The sequence below is a fragment of the Giraffa tippelskirchi genome, chromosome 8, assembly GCF_054371585.1.
Source record: "Giraffa tippelskirchi isolate mGirTip1 chromosome 8, T2T-mGirTip1v1.2.pri, whole genome shotgun sequence".
Lineage (NCBI taxonomy): Eukaryota > Metazoa > Chordata > Mammalia > Artiodactyla > Giraffidae > Giraffa > Giraffa tippelskirchi.
Genome location: NC_137282.1, coordinates 136,186,286 through 136,205,297, shown reverse-complemented (window position 1 = coordinate 136,205,297; position 19,012 = coordinate 136,186,286). Strand labels below are relative to the sequence as shown.

The window sequence follows — 19,012 nt, the reverse complement described above, 5'->3', positions numbered from 1 at the left end:
TGTTCCCTTTTAGATTAATATTCTGGGGCAACTTGTATCATAGGAGGTTATTCCAAGAAGTACAGGAAACTGTCATGAGGCTGAGATAGTTTCATTTACATTTGCACCTATTGTTAGATTTAAATGTCACAACTTCTTTAAAGATAATACTGTTAGATACCAGTGTGAATGCTTCTCCCATGCCAGGTTCTGTCCTAAGTGTTTCATGTATATTTGCATTTCATTTTCACAAGGTGCCTCTGACTAATGTATTGTGATTAGCTCCACTTTACCGATGAGGAAACTGGGAAGCAAAAAGGATAAAGAAATGCTCAAATTCACGGCCACTAGCAAGAGTGAGAAAGGAGCTATAATCCATGCCTTTTTATCCAGTGTGTGTGTGCTACGTCAATTCAGTCGTGTCCCACTCTTCCACACTATGGACGGTAGCCTGCTAGGCTCCTCTGTCCATGGGATTTTTCAGGCAAGAATGCTGGAGTAGGTTGCGTTTCTTTCTCCTGGGGATCTTCCCCATCCAGGGACTGAACCCGTCTTATTCAGAGTCCTCCTTAAATAAAAAAATAAATTTCATCTACAGACCTGTCAACCTTGCCAAAAATCAAAAATACAAAGAATTAACTGCTCATGAATTTCAAATTATTTTCTCTGCATCTCTCACTGAAGCTTTAAATGAATAGTATTAAATTAGAAGGTGGATTGAGGAGAAAGCATTGGAAAATAAAGGAAGGGATTTCAGTTAAACCCCAAAGAACTGGGATGGCTCCTTTTTACACCGTTTTCCCCAATATCATAAAAGCTCTTACTGATTGCCCTTCACTGTATTTACACGGAGAAATGAAACTAACTCAGGGGCAGGTCTTTCAAGCCGAAGCATCTTCCACATGATTTCTGAGTTGGCGTCCAATGCGGTAATACTACAGAGCGGAAAGCGGGATACGCCGGGCAGTGCGGATCGCAGATGGAAAGAGTAGGCAGGAATTCAGTGAAATAAACAAGTCAGGGAGTTAATGAAACTGGGAAAGGTCTGATCAGAATCGAGGCTGAGAACAGGAAGTAGGGGCGCAGCACCGGCCCTCTACACTTATGGGTAGGTCCCCGGGGAGGTAGAGGGATAAGTTAACCCGCGGGTCCAGCTTTCGGACTCCAGGCCCTGGGGGTGTGCGGTGTGCGCGGAGCTCGCCCGCGTCCCAGCGCCCCGACCGGTGGGAGGCCGGCCGCCACACAGCTCCTCCCCGTCCCTCCTCCTGCGGCGCCTGGGCAGGCCGGGGTCGGGGCTACCAGATCGCACGGAGCTGAACGTGCGCAAAGCCGGCGCGCAGCCCCCCGCCCCGGCGCCCTACGGCCACGGTGACGCGGTGACTGCGGGCGACAGAGCCCGCGGTGCTGGCAGCGAGCAGGCAGCAGGCGGGATCGTAAAGCCTTGTCCCGGTTCCCGCGAGCAGTTCACCGCGGCGTCAGGGTGAGGAGGGACCCCCGGGTGGGCCGGAGCCCCATGCGACCGCGGGCTGGGGGCGGGATGGGGGGGTGGCTGGGATGTTGAGGGATGGGAGGATGGGGTGAAAGGGAAAATGGGGGTGCTGGGGAGACTGGTGCGCTGGGAAGATAGGGATGGGGGTGCTGGAGACTGGGACTCAACCCGCACCCACCCCCAAGCCGGAGTTGGACTCGCTGTGCCCGCCGCCCTCCTAGCAGCGCTGGGATCTTAGCGGAGAGGGTGATGGAATTTGAACCCAGTTCTCCCAGACCTTTTTCCCCGAGGAAGTAACCTCTAAGAATTTGGTACTGAGAGGGAATCCGGCCGGCCGCGGGATCCCGGAGCACCGGAAGCTTTCTTATCCGTGGGTCACCCGCGTGCTCAAAGAAACACACACACACACACACACACACACACCCCTCCCTCTGGGGAGTGTTGCTCACCCGCGTGCTCAGAAGAAACACACACACACACACACACCACACCACACCACACACACACACACACACACACACACACACACACACACACACACACCTCCCTCTGGGGAGTGTTGCTCCTTCCGGAGCCCAGTTCTGAGAAGCTGCGTTAAGACCAGAATCAGAAAAACAAAGCGATCCCGCCTCGACTCCCTCACACACTAGGCACAACTCAGAGTTCTAGGCTGCGATACCTTGAGTGAGGGGGAGGCTTGTATTAAAAAAAAAAAAGCCAACGGAACCACAAAGCAGGGAACATTTTCTTCCCCATCACCCGCTGGAGCCTCTCGTAGACCTTTCTATCTCTGAAAACGACAAGGTCAGGCTTTCATTCAGACCTGTGGTTCCCGGGAAGGTTGGGGAGGTGAGAGGAGGGAGGAAGGAGAGGTGCGTGGTCGCCCTTGAAGGACTTAGCTGATGAGGTTCTAGGCGGATTTGCAGTTAACACATCAGTCTTGCAAAAATTACCTTTGACCCCAGTAAGAATGCTGAGCCGGGAGGTTGGTCTCTTTGAGTAGGAGCTGGAAATGCTTCAAAGTGTTGACAGTTATGGAAGCCACAGTACGTGGTCTTGGGCTAACACCGAACTCTGGGCATTAAGTATTGGCCTGGACATACGAAGGGGAAGGCCTTCTGGGCACCAGGAAGCGCTGATGAAGTGCCAGCATTCTCCGATTTCCTCGCGAAGGGCTTTCTGGTAGACCTGCTGAAGCTGGTGAGAGAGCCCCGGACTTGGCCTTTTCTTGCCGGCTCTGCTACTCGTTGCATATCGGCATTGAATATCACCTCCATCCTCGGCCATTTGTGCAAGAACTCCGGCCACGGCCGAGGTGATGATGCTTTGCGTGGAAATGGACCCCTCTTACTCAAGCCTTTGAGGGTGAAGGACTAGCAGAGTTGAGGGGCGTAGGGGAGGGGGGCGGAGATTAATTTGGTGGAGCTACTCCTTTTAGTGGGCTTCCCTGGTGGCTCAGTTGGTAAAGTATCCGCCCGCAATGCGGGAGATCTGGGTTCGATCCCTGGGTTGGGAAGATCCCCTGGAGAAGGGAAAGGCTACCCACTCCAGTATTCTGGCCTGGACAATTCCATGGACTGTATAGTCCATGGGATCTGTAAGAGTTGACTGAGCGACTTTCACTTGACTCCTTTTACAGCTGAGAAATTCTCGCTGAGGTGTGAAAGGGTTTGCTCAGCATCTGGAGGAGTTTCTAGCAAGCAGAACTCTGGGCAACTGGCTTCTCATTTCTCCTCCACTGTGTATCTGTACGTTTTAAACCTCAGTGGTGAGGCATACGTGTTCCATCACCCAGTTAGGTTTGTGATCCGATACAATTTACCATCCTCTTTGAGGCTCTCAGCTTCCAGCATCAAGGAAAGAGCTAAATAGGTACCTGGGCAACTGGAATGAGCCCTGAGAATGCCAGCTGATGTTAGGAATCTCTATTTCTTACCCTGACACCTTAGAAAATGGATATTTCCTGGAAACAAAGATCATCCTGAGGTTATTTATCCCTTGGTTCATCTTAAGCCTGAAATTTTTTTCAAGACCCTTTTGATAATCGAAGGTGGATTTCTTGAGACACTGAGAAATTTCCATGAACGTAATGCATTGAAGACAAAGTAATGAGTGAGGAGAAGCTGAAGGGGAATATTTAGCTCTAAAATCATACTGTTCCAGAATTTCTAGATTTTTTTTTTTTTTGCTTTCACTAAGAAAGCAACTCTTTTTCTTATTTAGAAAGGCTAATCATATCCATTTGTCAGTGTTTTCAGCATTAAGGAAACTAGTTTAAAAACATAAAAATGTAAGTGCACTCAGCAGTAACTGCCATGAAACAGTTGTGAACAGACAGAAAATGTAGGCTTTCCTTTTACCAGAATTTCTAGAATTTTGAGGAAGCTTTGTAGTTTGAAGGGACAGGCTGTGGGTTCTTCCTGCCTTTCTTGATGAAACCAAGCACCTGTTCAGAGTCCCGTCCTTTGTTCCACATTACAGGAATGACTCATAACACACTAATAGACACAGTCTAACAGTCTAGTATATAAGCTTGTACTTTTAAAAAATAAACATAGCAGTTGAGGAGAAAGAAAATGTCTGCTATCTAAATAGATACCAATTGCATTAAGTGGGCTAGTTGATTCCTAGTACAAACTTCATTCATTCCTTCATTGACCTCAAGAAATCTTTATTGAGCACCAACAACGTGTCAGGCGCAGTGAGTATGGCAATGCGGTCTCTCTTCTCATGGAGTTCACTTTCTAGAACCAAGGGATGAGCAAGGTCAATTTAGAAAGGACTAGATGTTTTAAAGCAAAGGGAAAAAAATTCTGTAATAGAGTACTGGGGTGTGTGCGTGTGTGTGTGTGTGTATGTGTGTGTGATGGGCTTCTTGATTGGGTTTTTTTTTTTTTTTTATAAATTTATTTATTTTAGTTGGGGGCTAATTACTTTACAATATTGTAATAGTTTTTGCCATACATTGACATGAATCAGCCATGGGTTTACATGTGTTCCCCTTCCTGGACCCCCCACCCACCTCCCTCCCCATCCCATTGATTGGGTTTTAAGAACAGACTTTCCTGAGAGATGGCTTTAGGATGAGGATGAGCCTTCAGAAGATGGACAGGCAGTTCTGGTGGAGAGAACCACAGGTATACGGTGCTGGGAACTAGCTTGATTTGGTCCAGGCACAGCTGAGGGCAGTGAGTCTGCAGCGGGGAAGGAGGAGGATGGCAGAGGCATGAGGCTGAATCCAAGTCAGGCAGAGATTTGGAGGCTGAGGTAAGCAATTCGGACTTTTTTTCAAGTGCAGTGGGTAGCCCCGAGCGGAGGCAAGACTTGATAGATTCACATTTTTCTCAAGAGTTCCTCTGGGTGCTCTGTGGAGGATGGATAATAGGAGGAGAAGAGGAGAGGTGATGAAACTATCTCCAGGTTTATTTATTATGGGGACTTAGCAGAGTGCGGGAGCAGTCTGTGTTTTGGGGCAGAATGGAAAGTCACTTCATGTTTCTGTCTCAAATTTCCCATCTGCATAGTGAGATGACATTGCTATGTCTGGTCCACTCATCTTGCAAAAACAAATAAGCTAATGAATATGCTCTTTAAAGTAAAGCAATCCTATTTGCAAAGCAGAAATAGAGACACAGACATAGAGAACAGCTGTATGGGTTCCAAGCGCGTTAGGGGGCGAGTGCGAGGAATTGGGAGATTGGAGCTGACACTATACACTATTGATGCTGTGTATAAAATAGAGAACTCATGAGAGCCTACTGTATAGCACAGGGAACTCTACTCAATCCGCTCTGCTGACCTGAATGGGAATGAAGTCCAAAAGGGAGAGGATATATGTATAAGTGGGCTTCCCTGGTGGCTCAGCAGGTAAAAAAAATCTGCCTGCAATGTAGGAGACACAGGAGATGCGGATTTGATCCCTGGGTCAGGAAGATCACCTGAAGGGGGAATGGCAACCCTCTCCAGTATTCTTCCCGTGGACAGAGGAGCCTGGTGGGCTTTAGCCTGGTGGGTTACAGTCCAAAAGGTTGCAAAGAGTTGGACACGACTAAGCACAAGCACCCGTGTATAAGTATGGCTGATTCATTTTGCTGTACAGTAGGAACTAACATAACATTGTAAAGCAATTGTACTCCAATAAAAATTTTAAAATGAAGTAATGTAAGATTTTGTTACTATTCTAATATGCTAATATTATGCTACTTTGAATTCCCTGTGCTTCATTTGCCAAAATTTTATACCAGTTTCAATGTCTTTTTCTTTATTCTTTTCAATAAATATAATTTACTAAACATAAAAAAATATTTTGCTCTGCTCAGGGTGTTGAAAAACCTAAACCAAGAATTACTAATGAAACATACCATCATAGAAGGCAGGGAAATTAATGCTAACATGATAGCCAGTTTATTTTTTAAACATATTCCATCAAAAATTTTAATGTGGGATAAAAGGTAGTTTATTAAGCTGATATTCAGCATAAACTAAAATTCAGGAATGAGCAATGATTGTCAAAAGGCACAAACATCCAGTGATAAAATACATAAGCCCTGGGGATATCACATATAGCATGATGACTATAGTTAAAAATACTGCATTGTATAGCCAGCTTACTTTTTTATTTAATTATTTTTTATTGGAGTATTGTTGCTTTATTTATTTATTTTAGCCAGCTTACTTTTAAAACTTTATAATGTGATCAGATAAAATTCAGAATAGAAGCTAGACATGGAAACTATTTTTTTTTTTTCAATTTAGCAGATTTGTCTTTGTTCTGGATATGGCTGGGTACAGATATGTGAGTGTGCAAAGCTCTGTTGACAACTGAAAACCTATACATGACAGCAGAATTTCTGGAGGGGGCTGGGAACCAGGGTTGAATAGGATTATTTCCCTTAGCGAAGCGTCCTCTCTCAGAGGAAACTCTTGAATTTTCCCTATTTGATCACTGATTCAGTTTCTGGGGGCCAGGCAAGAGTTTCAAAGTTGTTTACCAACTATGGGAGGCCTGACCTTCTCAGGGTGGGACTGACCTTCTCAGCAGCCAGACAGCTGAGAAAATCTGTTTCTCTTCCCTGCCTCATTTTGACAGGCAGCATACTAGAAGAAAAGGTGTCTGTTAGAGAGAAATAGAAGCCTTTCCTCATTTATATCTTGTGCAATGCAGTTCTTAGTGACTTAGTGGTTCCCCTGTTAGCTTCCCCTTGCCAGACCTTATTGATTATTTATTGGTCGGCTCGTCTGAATTTCAGCTTGAAGTGGCCAGACTGGTGATTCAAATTGCAGACAAAATGTGACTGTAATTCTAGAATCTACACGCTTTCTCTCCTGCCTTATTCACTATCAGAGTCCCTTAGGGTTGAGAGTGGTTAGGGCATCTTTAAGGAAGATGTTACAGTTTCTCCCAGAGGCCACAACATCTTTTGTTTAACTTATATAATGTTTTGAAATATTGGATGAGGTGCTCTTCTTTAAAAGTCAATAGGTTTTACATACAAATATGGTTTTATGGCTTTACTTGAAAAAAAAAAAATGAAGATCTGGTAACTTGAAGAGCTCATTCCAACACGATAGCAACCAACTGGGATAGACTTGGACCCTTTCAGATGGCCCCATCTACCACAGCCCCCAGCACTATTTTTTCTATTACACAGGATCTGTTGAGCTCATTTAAGTTACCCAACTGGGAGCCCTAGGGTTAGGGTTATCTAGCCTGGCCTGTCCAATTCACATTCACCCTTATCCAATGCAGGAATTCCTTCTCTAGTATGCTTGCCGGTGTTCCGCAGATGTGTGCTTAAACTGCTCCTGTGATAGAGAGAATGTGGTACTTATCAAAGAGCTCCAGCTAACAAAGTTCTACAGTCTGGGTCCACGTAGGACTCATCCCTTTTCCATAGAACTGCAGCTGTCATGTGCCATCTGGGTTTCCCCCCAGCGTAAACATCCCTGTTTCCTTCAACAGCTCCTCATGTGACCTGTTGCCTTGTTCCCTCATCTGTCTGGTTATTGCTGGGTTATTGTCCCTTTAAGTAAACTTTCATTTGTTGAAGTCTTTAAAGCTGTACTAGTTCAATGAGATGTGGTTTAACTGGCATGGAATGTACCAGAATGCTTCCAATATGGCCGCAAAGGGCCCAGAGATCTTAGATAACTTAACCATTTGTGATTTGAAAGCCACAGAGAGCAGCAAACATCTGGATATTTGCAAAGTGGAGGCAAATGAGCTCCCATGTTCTAAATATGAGTAGAATCACGAAATTGGTCCCACAATAGGGAACTGCTTCTTCTTCTTTTTTTTTTTTTTGGCCATATCTCTTTTCTTAGGTTATGAAATTATTGCACAAGAGTTGTATCAGCTGTGCCCAGGATAAGAGGCTTTAGACGTTTCTGCAGAAGTCACTTGCATATTACACATTTGGGATAATGTCTATATTAAATTTGGATCCCATTAGCTCATATGGTAGAAATAAAACAAATTAGTAGAACAGGTATTGTGTTTTCTCTTTCCTAGGTTCAATAAGTATAAGGTAGGAAATGTTTGCTGATGCTTTTAAATGGAATCATATATCTTTGCTAAAGGTGAAAACTCAGAATCCAACTATACCCAAGGACACCTACCTTTTTCAGCATCCCGGCATGGGACCAGTTAGCTTGGTTAGAATCCTTTTTATGATAGAGAGCTCTCTCTACATTGTGAGGAATACATCATAAATGACCTGATTATGTTAAAAGTTCTTCCTTGTATTGACCAGGCATCTACCTTCCTATGGCCTGTTTCAGAATGGAATAAATATGTCTTTATTATTAAAGAATATGGTTTATTATTAAAGGATACAGTTTCACTTGCATCCTTTTATACCAAGGTCTCTCCATCTCAGCATTATTTGCATTTTGAGCTATAAATGTCTTTGTTGTGGGTCTGTCCTGTATATTGTAAGATGTTTAGCATCATTCCTTGTCTCTGCCCTCCAGATGCCAGTAATAGTCACCTCCCAGTTGTGACAAACAAAAATGTCTCCAGACATTGCCAAATGTCCCCTGGAGACTAAAGTTGTCCTGGTTGAGAATTGCTGCTGTAGTCTGATGTTCAAGCTGCCTTTTGCCTGTTTCAGTTCAGTTCAGTTCAGTTGCTCAGTCATGTCTGACTGACTCTTTGCAACCCCATGAACCGCAGCACATCAGGCCTCCCTGTCCATCACCAACACCCAGAGTCCACCCAAACCCATGTCCATTGAGTCAGTGATGCCATCCAGCCATCTCATCCTCTGTCGTCCCCTTCTTCTCCTGCCCTCAATCTTTGCCAGCATCAGGGTCTTTTCCAATGAGTCAGCTCTTCGCATCAGGTGGCCAAAGTATTGGAGTTTCAGCTTCAACATCAGTCCTACTAGTGAACACCCAGGACTGATCTCCTTTAGGATAGACTGGTTCAGAATGGGTTAAATATTTTTCTTCATCAAACAAGTATATACTTGCTTAAAATGTCACTTATAGAAAAATAACTGAATATAATCCCATCTATCGTATTCCTTTACTGTCTGACATCTGTAGGGTCTCCATGTGTGTTGATTCTTCTAGAGTTGGAATAAATGAAGGGGCATACCATTTTTAGGATTTTACTTCCCTGTGTATAAGACTTGTGTGTTGTGCCTATATCAGAAATGTAGTGAAAAGATCAAAGGATATGGACAGTTGAAGTCTTGCCAGATCATCATCCAATAATCAGGATGCCTTTTATACCCCCATTAGAATCGCTGGTTTTGCTTTGGTAAATTTGGCACTGTTAAGGAATAAATAAGTCCTGTGTTCTCAGCTTTTTGTTTACTAGTTATGTCTGTCTGTCCAGTTACATCTTTCACAAAGAAAAGATCATATTGACTGGTGGATTTTCATACATTATGACTGTGAAGCCTGTGTGTCACCTTGGAGTCCCTGTGGTAAATGTCCAAAGTCAATATTAGTCTTTTCAGGGTCCTAGTTCATCAATGTAAATACATTTCTAGCTAAGCTGTATCCCACAGTTGAGAAAAAGGCACTTTCCTGCAAAAAGAGGACTGGGAGAAATAAAAGACTTCTTATGAATTATTCCTCTGTGTTCAGATACGAGAGCCTTACAGTCATCCTCCCAAAGGTCTTAATGACCATCAGAAGATAAAAGAAGCCAGTGTCCCAGCAAACCGGTGACTTAGAGCCAATGACAGTAGTTCTTTGTTTGGAAAAGCAAGAAGTGCTGTTTTCCTTTTAGCAACATGGGAAGTGTTTGGTCATATTTACCTAAATTGTGTGATACCTCCACAGAAGATGGGTGGCTTTTTATAATACTGCTACTGCTACTGCTAAGTCGCTTCAGTCGTGTCCGACTCTGTGCGACCCTATAGACGGCAGCCCACCAGGCTCTGCCGTCCCTAGGATTCTCCAGGCAAGAATACTGGAGTGAGTTGCCATTTCCTTCTCCAGTGCATGAAAGGGAAAAGTGAAAGTGAAGTCGCTTAGTCGTGTCCGACCCTTAGCGAACCCACGGACTGCAGCCTACCAGGCTCCTCTGTCCATAGGATTTTCCAGGCAAGAGTACTGGAGTGGGTTGCCATAAACAGCCTACTTTAAGAAATAAAGCTAGAGAAGTGAATCAGAAACCAGAGGAACATTGTTAAGGACCTCCCCCATCAAGTACATAGAACTATGAGAAATTTAAAAAGATGAAGGGTACTGGGCCTATAGTGGGAGCGGCTTCATTCCATTTGGGGGAAAATGGACCAGAACCCCTACATGGGGTTTCATGTGCTTATGGTTGCTTAGTACTCACCACGTGGTGCTCTGTAGATGTTTGAATGGGAGAATGGTGGAATGGGTGGTCTGGTGGATAGGCTGTTGTGGTCAAGTCAGCACCGTCAGAGGTGAACACACAGTCCTCCAGGCATTGTGGGAAGGGGTGGGGCTTCTGAGCAAGGGCATCATGGGAAGATCCCCAACTAGATTAATTGGAGAATAAGATGAAAAGCAGATGCAGTGATGCATACATATCACATATGGAATTCATTGATGAAGAATTCACGTATCTTTGTAAATCTAAACCAGCACATCCACTGAATACTTAAATACACCTGCCTGCTTAGCAAGAGGGCTCAGAGTTATACTTATTTGTCTTAAAGTAGATGCCTTCCCTGGTAGCTCAGACGGTAAAGAATCTGCCCACAGTGCAGGAGACCCGGGTTCAATTTCTGGGTCAGAAAGATCCCCTGGAGAAGGGAATAGCTACCCACTCCAGTATTCTTGCCTGTAAAATTCCATGGACAGAGGAGCCTGGTGGGCTATAGTCCACGGGGTCACAAAGAGTCAGACATGACTGAGCACGCACACACACACACATGCAGATGGTTTTCAACACCGTTTCTAAGTGGATAGTTTTGTCTCATCTCCTAGGTAAGACAGACCCATGCTTGTGCCCTCTTGCCCATTATCCAGCCCAGGGTTCTCAACTGGGGGCAGTTCCTCCCTGCCGCAGAAGTCACTTGGCAATGTTTGGAGACATTTTTGCTTGTCTCGAGTAAAGGGAGGGGGCGCTACCATTGGCATCTGGTGAGTAGAGGTCAGGGATGCTGCTAAATGTCCTATGATACAAAGAACAGACCCCATTCCCAGGAATTACCTGGTCCCAAGTGTCAATGATGGGCTTCCCGGTGGCTCAGTGATAAAGAATCTGCCTGCAATTCAGGAGACGTGAGTTCGATCCCTGGGTCGGCAAGACCCCCGGAGGAGGGTGCGGCAACCCACTCCAGTATTCTTGCCCGGAGAATCCCATGGACTGAGGAGCCTGGCCGGCTATAGTCTATAGGGTTGCAAAAAGTTGGACACGACTGAAGCGATTGAGCATGCACGCATGCACGCACAAGTGTCAGTGATGCAGAGGGTGAGAAACCTGATGCAGCGAGCCTGCAGCACTGATGCTGTGTTGACAGCTTGGCAGGACACAGTTACCGACTTTCAGATCACTGGGCTCTTTCTTAGAAGGTAATCCCGAGAATCTAATCTACTTTGCTTCCAGTGGAGCTAATCTTGTTTCTGGGGAAGAAGAGAAAAGGGCACTCTGCCGGCTTGATGGTTGGGCTCTTTGCAGTATTTTCTTACCTCATCAACCCTACAAGATAGGGTTGTTCCTTTCATTTCAATGATTAGGTGATTTAGGTGCCAGATACCCAATGACTGGCCCTGAGTTGATGCTTCTGATTGCAAACTCAGGCCCTTCCTGTTGCCCAGGGGAATTTCCTGGGCAGATTTCCTGTCCAGATCTCCACAGGATCCACATTCTTCACTCCTCACCTACAGGGAAGGGCTCACTGGTGCTGCAAATCTGATGACTGGGTGATCAGGGAACGAGATCTTCTGATCTTAAAGTGGCCACTAATTTACTGTGTTGTTCCTGGCAAGTTGTTTCCCCTCTCTAGGCCTCAGTTTCTTTGTTTACAACACAACAGAACTGGACTAATTAGTGTCTCCTAACTTCACCTGAACCAGAGTAGATTACCTCCATCTTCATCTAGATCACAAAACTGGGCACACTTTTTAAAATTTTTAGACGTTTTACATTTTTGTCTGTTCAGTGAGGCATGTGGAATGGGATCTTAGTTCCCTGGCCAGGGGTTGAACCTACGTCCCCTGCAGGGGCAGCCTGGAGCCTTAATCACCGAACCACTGGGGAAGTCCCAAACTGGACACACTTTTTTTTTGGCTCTTTGTTGCAGTGCGTGGTCTCCCTAGTTGTGGCGTGCAGGCTTAGTTGCTCCAAAACATGTGGGATCTTAGTCCCCTGACCAGGGATCAAACCCGAGTCCCCTGCAATGGAAGATGGATTCTTAACCACTGGACCACCAGGGAAGTCCCTATTTTTTTTTTTTAATGGGACATTCTTTGAAGCATGTTTCTCTTTTGTTTGTCCTACACCTAATCCCCACTCCGTACCCATGCATGCACACACACACTCATATTCCACACGCTCGGACTCCCTTAAAAGCCTCGTACAATGACTGGCTCATGGGTCCTAATTTGAAATTTTGAAAAACCTACTCCAATTTTTTAAAGTGAAACTAAAGCATACCTTTCTTCTAAAATTAGTGCTCTAAAGCGAAGTCTCCAATCCATTGTTATCCCTAAATTGGACCTAAAATATCTAAGGAAGTGGAAGTGTTAGTTGCTCAGTCATGTCCCAATCTTTGCAACCCCAGGGACTGTAGCCTGCCAGGTTCCTCTGTCCATGGAATTCTCCAGGCAAGAAGACTGGAGTGGGTTGCCATTCCTTCTCCAGGGGATCTTCCCAACCCAGAGATTGAACCTGGATTCTTTACTGTCTGAGCCACCGGGGAAGCCCAACATATCTAAGAGTGTAGCTTATTTCTGGCAGGAAGCCATCGATTTCTATTTAGTTGCTCAAGGAAAGAGCTAGGGTTTTGTTTCCTTCCTTTTTTTTCCTTCTCAAGTGATGCTTGTTCACTGCTGACAGATTAGAAAAGCACATGTGAAAAAGGAGAACTAAGATCACCTGTAATCCTGCCCCTTAAATGTGACCATTGAGAATATTCTGGCTTTATATTCATCTAGACTTTTATTTTTTCTATTTATGTATAAATGTGCATATTTAAGTAAAAAGTAGAGCCTATATACTGATTATTTTTTTCTCACATGCCTCAGAGAGCAGGACTTGGTAGTGATGTCACTGAAACCTACCAGTCAGTACGAGAGTAAGCCAATCTCTTCAAGCCTCAGTGGGTTTTGTCTGTTTTTATTTCTAAATTTTATTGAAATATAGCTCATTGACAATGTTGGGTTAGTTCCTGCTGTACAGCAAAGTGATTCAATTATATGTTCTTTTTCATATTCTTTTGCCTTATGTTTTATCACAGGCTATTGAATATAGTTCCCTGGGCTATACAGTAGGACCTTGTTTATCCATCGTGTATATGGAAGTTTGCATCTGCTAATCCCAGACTCCTAATCCTTCCCTCTCCCACCTTGCTTGGTAGCCACATGTCTATTCTGTATGTTTGTGAGCCTGTTTCTGTTTCATAGATAAGTTCACTTGTGTCATATTTTGGATTCCACATATAAATGATAGCCTATGATATTTGTCTTTCTCTTTATGATTTACTTTGCTTAGTATGATCATCTTTAGGTCCATCCATGTTGCGGCAAATGTGAGCCTCTGTGTTTTATCTGTAAAATGGAGGTAACAATACCTGCCTAACTCTACTCCTTATTGTAAGGACTAGACGTTACGTAAATTACCCAGCTATCTAGTCTTGGCCTACAGTAGATGCTAAGTAAAAGATAATTAGTTATGCCTCATATCATTTTCTTTTTATTTCTTAACCAAACCAATAATCAAGATTTGGATTCAGAAGGCCTGAGCTGCAATCAAAACATTTCTTTATCTTTAAGAGTTTCTGCCTAATATTAAAGCCAATCAAAACCAAAATTAACAAGGGGAGATGAGAGAAAACCAACCCCAAGTCTCTTCTCAGACACCGAGGACACTTTAATCAGGAGTGTTTGTTCACTCTTCGAGAATCTAAGCCTCATAAAGTCCCCTTCCTGGTCCAAGGAGCTCTGATTCAGCTTTTTAGAAAATGTAAAACTGATGCAAAATAAATATCAAAACCTTTTTTATTACTTAGTTGGTCTTGGCCACAGCATCAGTGATTCAGTTTCAGAAGGACTTCTCATCCAGAACTGCCTGTTTCACTGTTAAATCTCCTGAGAGAGGACTGACTTCTACTTCCCCAGAGTTAGGGGAAAAAAATGTTTCAGAAGAGAACAGCTGTCCCATTTTTATTTTAAATTCTAAGAAGAGGTAGCATTCCTAGAACAGAGATGGTTCTAACTGAATGGTTTGCGATGTAACTTCTGTGTTTAAGGGAGGAGATGGGTAATAATAATACCTAAGGGTGGGGTGGGGTGAAACCTCAGAGCAAATAACACAGAAGTGACGTCGCAAACCATACTTGATTCAGAGCCAGGCAGTTGGGATGTAGGCACTAAAGTCCAAGAGGCCAGGCCCCGCCCACTTTGTGTACAGTATTGAGAACCTAGTGCTGAAGCGTCGATGAATGGGTTTCTCAGTTTTCTGATGGCCCAAACAAAAAGGAAGACAGTATCTTTTATCCTCCTTTAGGAAGCATTTAGGAGTGCTTCCTATAGCCTGGGCCCTTCGTTAAGAACCAATAATAGAAAGACAAATGAGACCAGTCCCTGCTTTGGAGGAGCTCACAGGTCACTGGGGTAAGCAATTCTGCACATTGTACAACAGAGCATTGCAGTAGAGGGCAGATAGTACCCTGATGGAGACACGGCCTAAATGTGCTGGGCAAAGAGGATACAGCCCTCTGTGCTGCCAGTGGCTCCGCCTCCTGACTGTGCCCAGATGGGTGAACTCTGCTTATTGAGCTGGGAATTGCCTTCTCCTTTTGCGCCCTGGAGGAACCAGGTCAGAGATCACCTCCTTTCCTGGCCCAGGGAAACTTTGGTGATGGTTGGCCACTGCTTTGTGCAGGTAACTGGGAAGATCTCATTGAGAAGGTAACATGGAAGCAAAAACCTAGGTGTGAGGGAGCTGGTTATTTGGGTATCAGAGCAAAGAGCCTTCCTGGAAGACGGACACAGGTTCAGACCCCAAGGAGGAGTGGGGGTGCCTGGATGCCTGAAATGTTTGCTGGATGGCAAAGGAGGTGTGTGGCTGCAGCGGGTGTGTGGGTGAGTGTGCTGGAGGGGCTGAGAGGGTCAGATTGGAAGTCTGTTGGGTACACGCTGTAGAGCCTTTTATGTTACTTTAAGGCCTGTGGCTTCTGCTCTGTGTGATATGAAGTCATCTGGGGGCTTTGGGCGAGAGGAATGGCATTGTCACTCCAGCTGCTGTTTTGGGAATTGACCATAGGCTTTGGGGGAAACCAGTTAGAAGTTACTGCAAAATTCAAGAAGGAGATAGATGGTGGTGACTTGGACCATTTCCAACATTAGCCAAAACACTGAGGATTTTCTATGTGCTTGACAAGCCCATGTGTATGATTATGATATGTTATTGTTATAATTATTACAGTTAGATGCTCTTCTTTATAACCCGACTAGACCACTACAAATTAGGAAACCAGTGGCCAACAACCTAATATTCCAGCCTAAAAATGTTATTTCTGGGCTCTGCAATCCAGCATGACCAAGAACCCTAACACCCTATTGCCTCCCCAAAACCTGTCATAGAAAATGCATGTGCCATTTTTTCCAAACTTCTTCTCCCTTCATAAACCATGAAATCATGTTACTAGTCCCTTAATCTCACCGATTGGTCAGCCTATTTAAGTCCTATTTATTGCATGTCTGTTTTTCCATGTCATTCTTTGCCTTAAAGAAGGTTAAGCTGAAACGGCCGCTCAGCTTCGGAGATGTTACCATCCAAATTGCATGCGCTTTTCTGCCTCTGCACCTGCCTTGCGCTGGTTTATCCTTTTGACTGGCAAGACCTGAATCCAGTTGCCCATATTAAATCATCAGGTAAGAGGTATATTTGTTCAAGGGCTTGAACTATCCACCTGTTGCCAGACTCAAAGTGGCCCCAGGGAAGTTGTGTGTGGGGTCATCTAAGACGATGCTGATGGAGATCCTTAATTCTCCTGAGGGAGTGGAGGGGCCTCACTCTTTCTTCTTCCTACTGAACCTAGAGAAAGAAGTGCCTTCTTCTTCAACATCAGGATTGCAAGACAGGGACGTCCCTGGCGGTCCAGTGGTTAAGACTTCCAGTGCAGGTGATATGGGTTTGATCCCTGGTCGGAGAAGTAAGATCCCACATGCAGCATGGCCAAAAGAAAAAGACTGCAGGACTGCTCAGATGAGGCCTTTTCAGACAAGCTGGAAGCTCAGCTTGCAATCACTGGGGAGAAGGTCCACACTGCCCTTTTTCTGCATCACTGCCCTGACCCATGCCCTCTGGGTACAGTAACACCCCCCCCCCCGCTGGAGTGCCCTCCGAGGCAACCCCAAACCTGCCCCCGCAATGGTGAAGAAGAGGCAGGTGTCTCGATCAACAGTTGATGTTGTCCTGGTTGATGGTGGGGAGGTGTTAGAAGATGGTGATTTAGAGTTTGGATCCAGAGTGAGACAACCTTTTCTATCTAATGATGGGGAAAAGCAGGGACCAGCAGGCACTTGGAGTCCCAGATAAGAATGGATGTGCATCCCTGCTCTTTCTTACCTTTTGTGGGGAGGGAAGGAGAGGAGGTGACAGAGGATGAGACGGTTGGATGGCATCACCAACTCAATGGACATGAGTCTGAGCAAACTCTGGGAGATAGTGAAGGACAGGGAAGCCTGGCGTGCTGCAGTCCGTGGGGTGGCAAAGTGTCGGATACAACTGAACGACTGAACAACAGCGACAAAAGAAAGAAAGCGGGAGCTTGGTCAAGCCCAGGAGTGGTGGCCAGAGTGGGTCAGCCATCTCTAGATAGGGACGTCTATGACCACTAAAAGGACCTTGATTGCAAAGTGATTCCTTCTGGAGTCTTGAGAATTCTTGCTAATTCCAAAGAGTTGGGCTTTGGAATTTTCTCGTCTGCTCAGGTGAGTCCATGGGGTCACTGAGTCGGACACGACTGAGCGACTCCACTTTCACTTTTCACTTTCATGCCCTGGAGAAGGAAATGGCAACCCACTCCAGTACTCTTGCCTGGAGAATCCCAGGGACGGGGGAGCCTGGTGGGCTGCCGTCTATGGGGTCGCACAGAGTCGGACACGACTGACGCGACTTAGCAGCAGCAGCAGCAGCTCAGGTGAGCAAGGTTGGTGGCCTCTGAAAGGTACCATACTGTCTGTACCCACTGACCCGTGCACCTAGGGAGACATGACTTCTCTGGATCTAGTTGGGCAGGGTTGATAGGTGACTCCTGACTGTGACATTTACCGAAGATCTTTCATAAGCCAGTGCCTTATAAACCTGGCCCTACTTCATAGCTGGGGAAATGAACACAGCAGCAGAAGAGAGACTAGATTTTCTGTCTGTGTTTGCATAGAAATGGCCTCTTATCTCACAGATCCATTCATGCAACAATACCAGAAAGGTGAGGCATGAGTCATACATTGGTGACTATACAGAGGGCTCATAATTGAGTTCAAGGGGCCTACAGCCCGGTTATATTAATTCTCTCGTTACCTTATCTGTAGGTTGAAATCAGGTGGCATCTTACATGATGAACAGATTCTTTTACATCATGTGCTTTATATTGGTACAGGGTGGGAATTTCAAAACATGTACCCTATTCCCCCATGTTTGAAAATAACTGGAAATCTGTAATTGAGCCAGCAGAAACTTGAGGATACTGCTTGATTCATCTGTCATCCCAGCCCATTCATTCTAAATACTCAAAAAAGAAAGCATGAATATGTTTTTAATTATTAGAAATAGTTTATTCAATAAAAGATGAAAGTAATGTGTGATTATTTGTATCATTTGTACTAAATGAATTCATAGAAAATATGGTCATATAGCTAAAAGGTTTATCAGCATGGCTAGAGAGGTCCCATTTGTTAATGGAGGACATAAAACCATATAGGAGAAGGTCATTTTCCTCACATTTGTACAATCTATCTCCAACCTCAGAAATGGACATCGGGACTATTTGATAAATGAACATCACCAAAAATGTATACTAAGATTAATAGCATACCATAGATTCTAATGCTCCTATTAAAATGAAGTTGAAGAAAAATAGGAAGTCGCATCTATAAGTTCTGAACCATAGAATCATATCATCTAGAGAGTGGCCATTCAACCTGGCAAGTCTCCTTGTCTCTTTTTTTTCATGATGTGTGCTGATTGATGGTTAGAGAATGGGAAATCCAGAATCCTATCCATTAGCTGTGGGCTGGTGAACCTTTTCTTTTTTTAAAACTTTTCTGAAATATAGTTGATTTACATGTTGTATTTAATTTCTCCTTTACAGCAAAGTGAATCAGTTACACACACACACACACACACACACACACACACACACACACGTTCTTTTTCTTATTCTTTTCCATTATGGTTTATCACAGGACATTGACTAGTTCCTTGTGCTATACAGTAGGACCTTGTTGTTTGGTGAACCTTTTCTGCAACCATCCTGGCACTTAGCAGCCACAGGGCCCTGGAGACCTATACTCAAACCTGAGTCAGCTCAAAGTTTTCCGAGACCTTCTCAGGGGTCAGGTGTCCTGGAACTGGCAGCCTTGCAGTCTCACCTTGACCTGGGCTCCTGCATGCTGGATGAGGCTTTTTGGTAGAGCAGGTTTTAGAGGACCAGGTTACTCTGAGGTGAGTGGAAAGGTTCCCAGAGCCTGGGTGGAACTGGCATCTCATAAGAGGAACTTTGTGCAACATGGAACCTCCCCATGGCTCTAGAACTTGAACACTCAATTCCAGAGGTAGTACCTTTCAGGCAGCTGTGGGTTCTCTGGGGCTCCTCACCAAACTGTGGTTTGAGTCCCTGTGGCCACATCATGGCTCCTGTGGGTGGGGGCTACAGGAGAACCCAG

General features: G+C 44.8%; 1 protein-coding gene across 6 annotated transcripts in view; it reads left to right on the top strand.

The window, feature by feature from the left end:
• Positions 1-879: 879 nt before the first annotated feature.
• Positions 880-19,012, top strand: part of PLA2G7 (phospholipase A2 group VII) — a 34,818-nt gene continuing 16,685 nt past the window's right edge. Inside the window, exons 1-2 of one of the 6 annotated variants that reach the window (XM_081519678.1) lie at positions 880-1,087; positions 15,855-15,997. In XM_081519678.1, the coding sequence (XP_081375804.1) occupies positions 15,889-15,997 (109 nt within the window). In that variant the 5' untranslated portion in view covers positions 880-1,087; positions 15,855-15,888. Of the gene's footprint in view, positions 1,088-1,255; positions 1,460-15,854; positions 17,269-19,012 lie in introns of those variants that run through there. The other 5 variants (XM_081519676.1, XM_081519675.1, XM_081519681.1 and 2 more) reach the window with 5 other exon arrangements.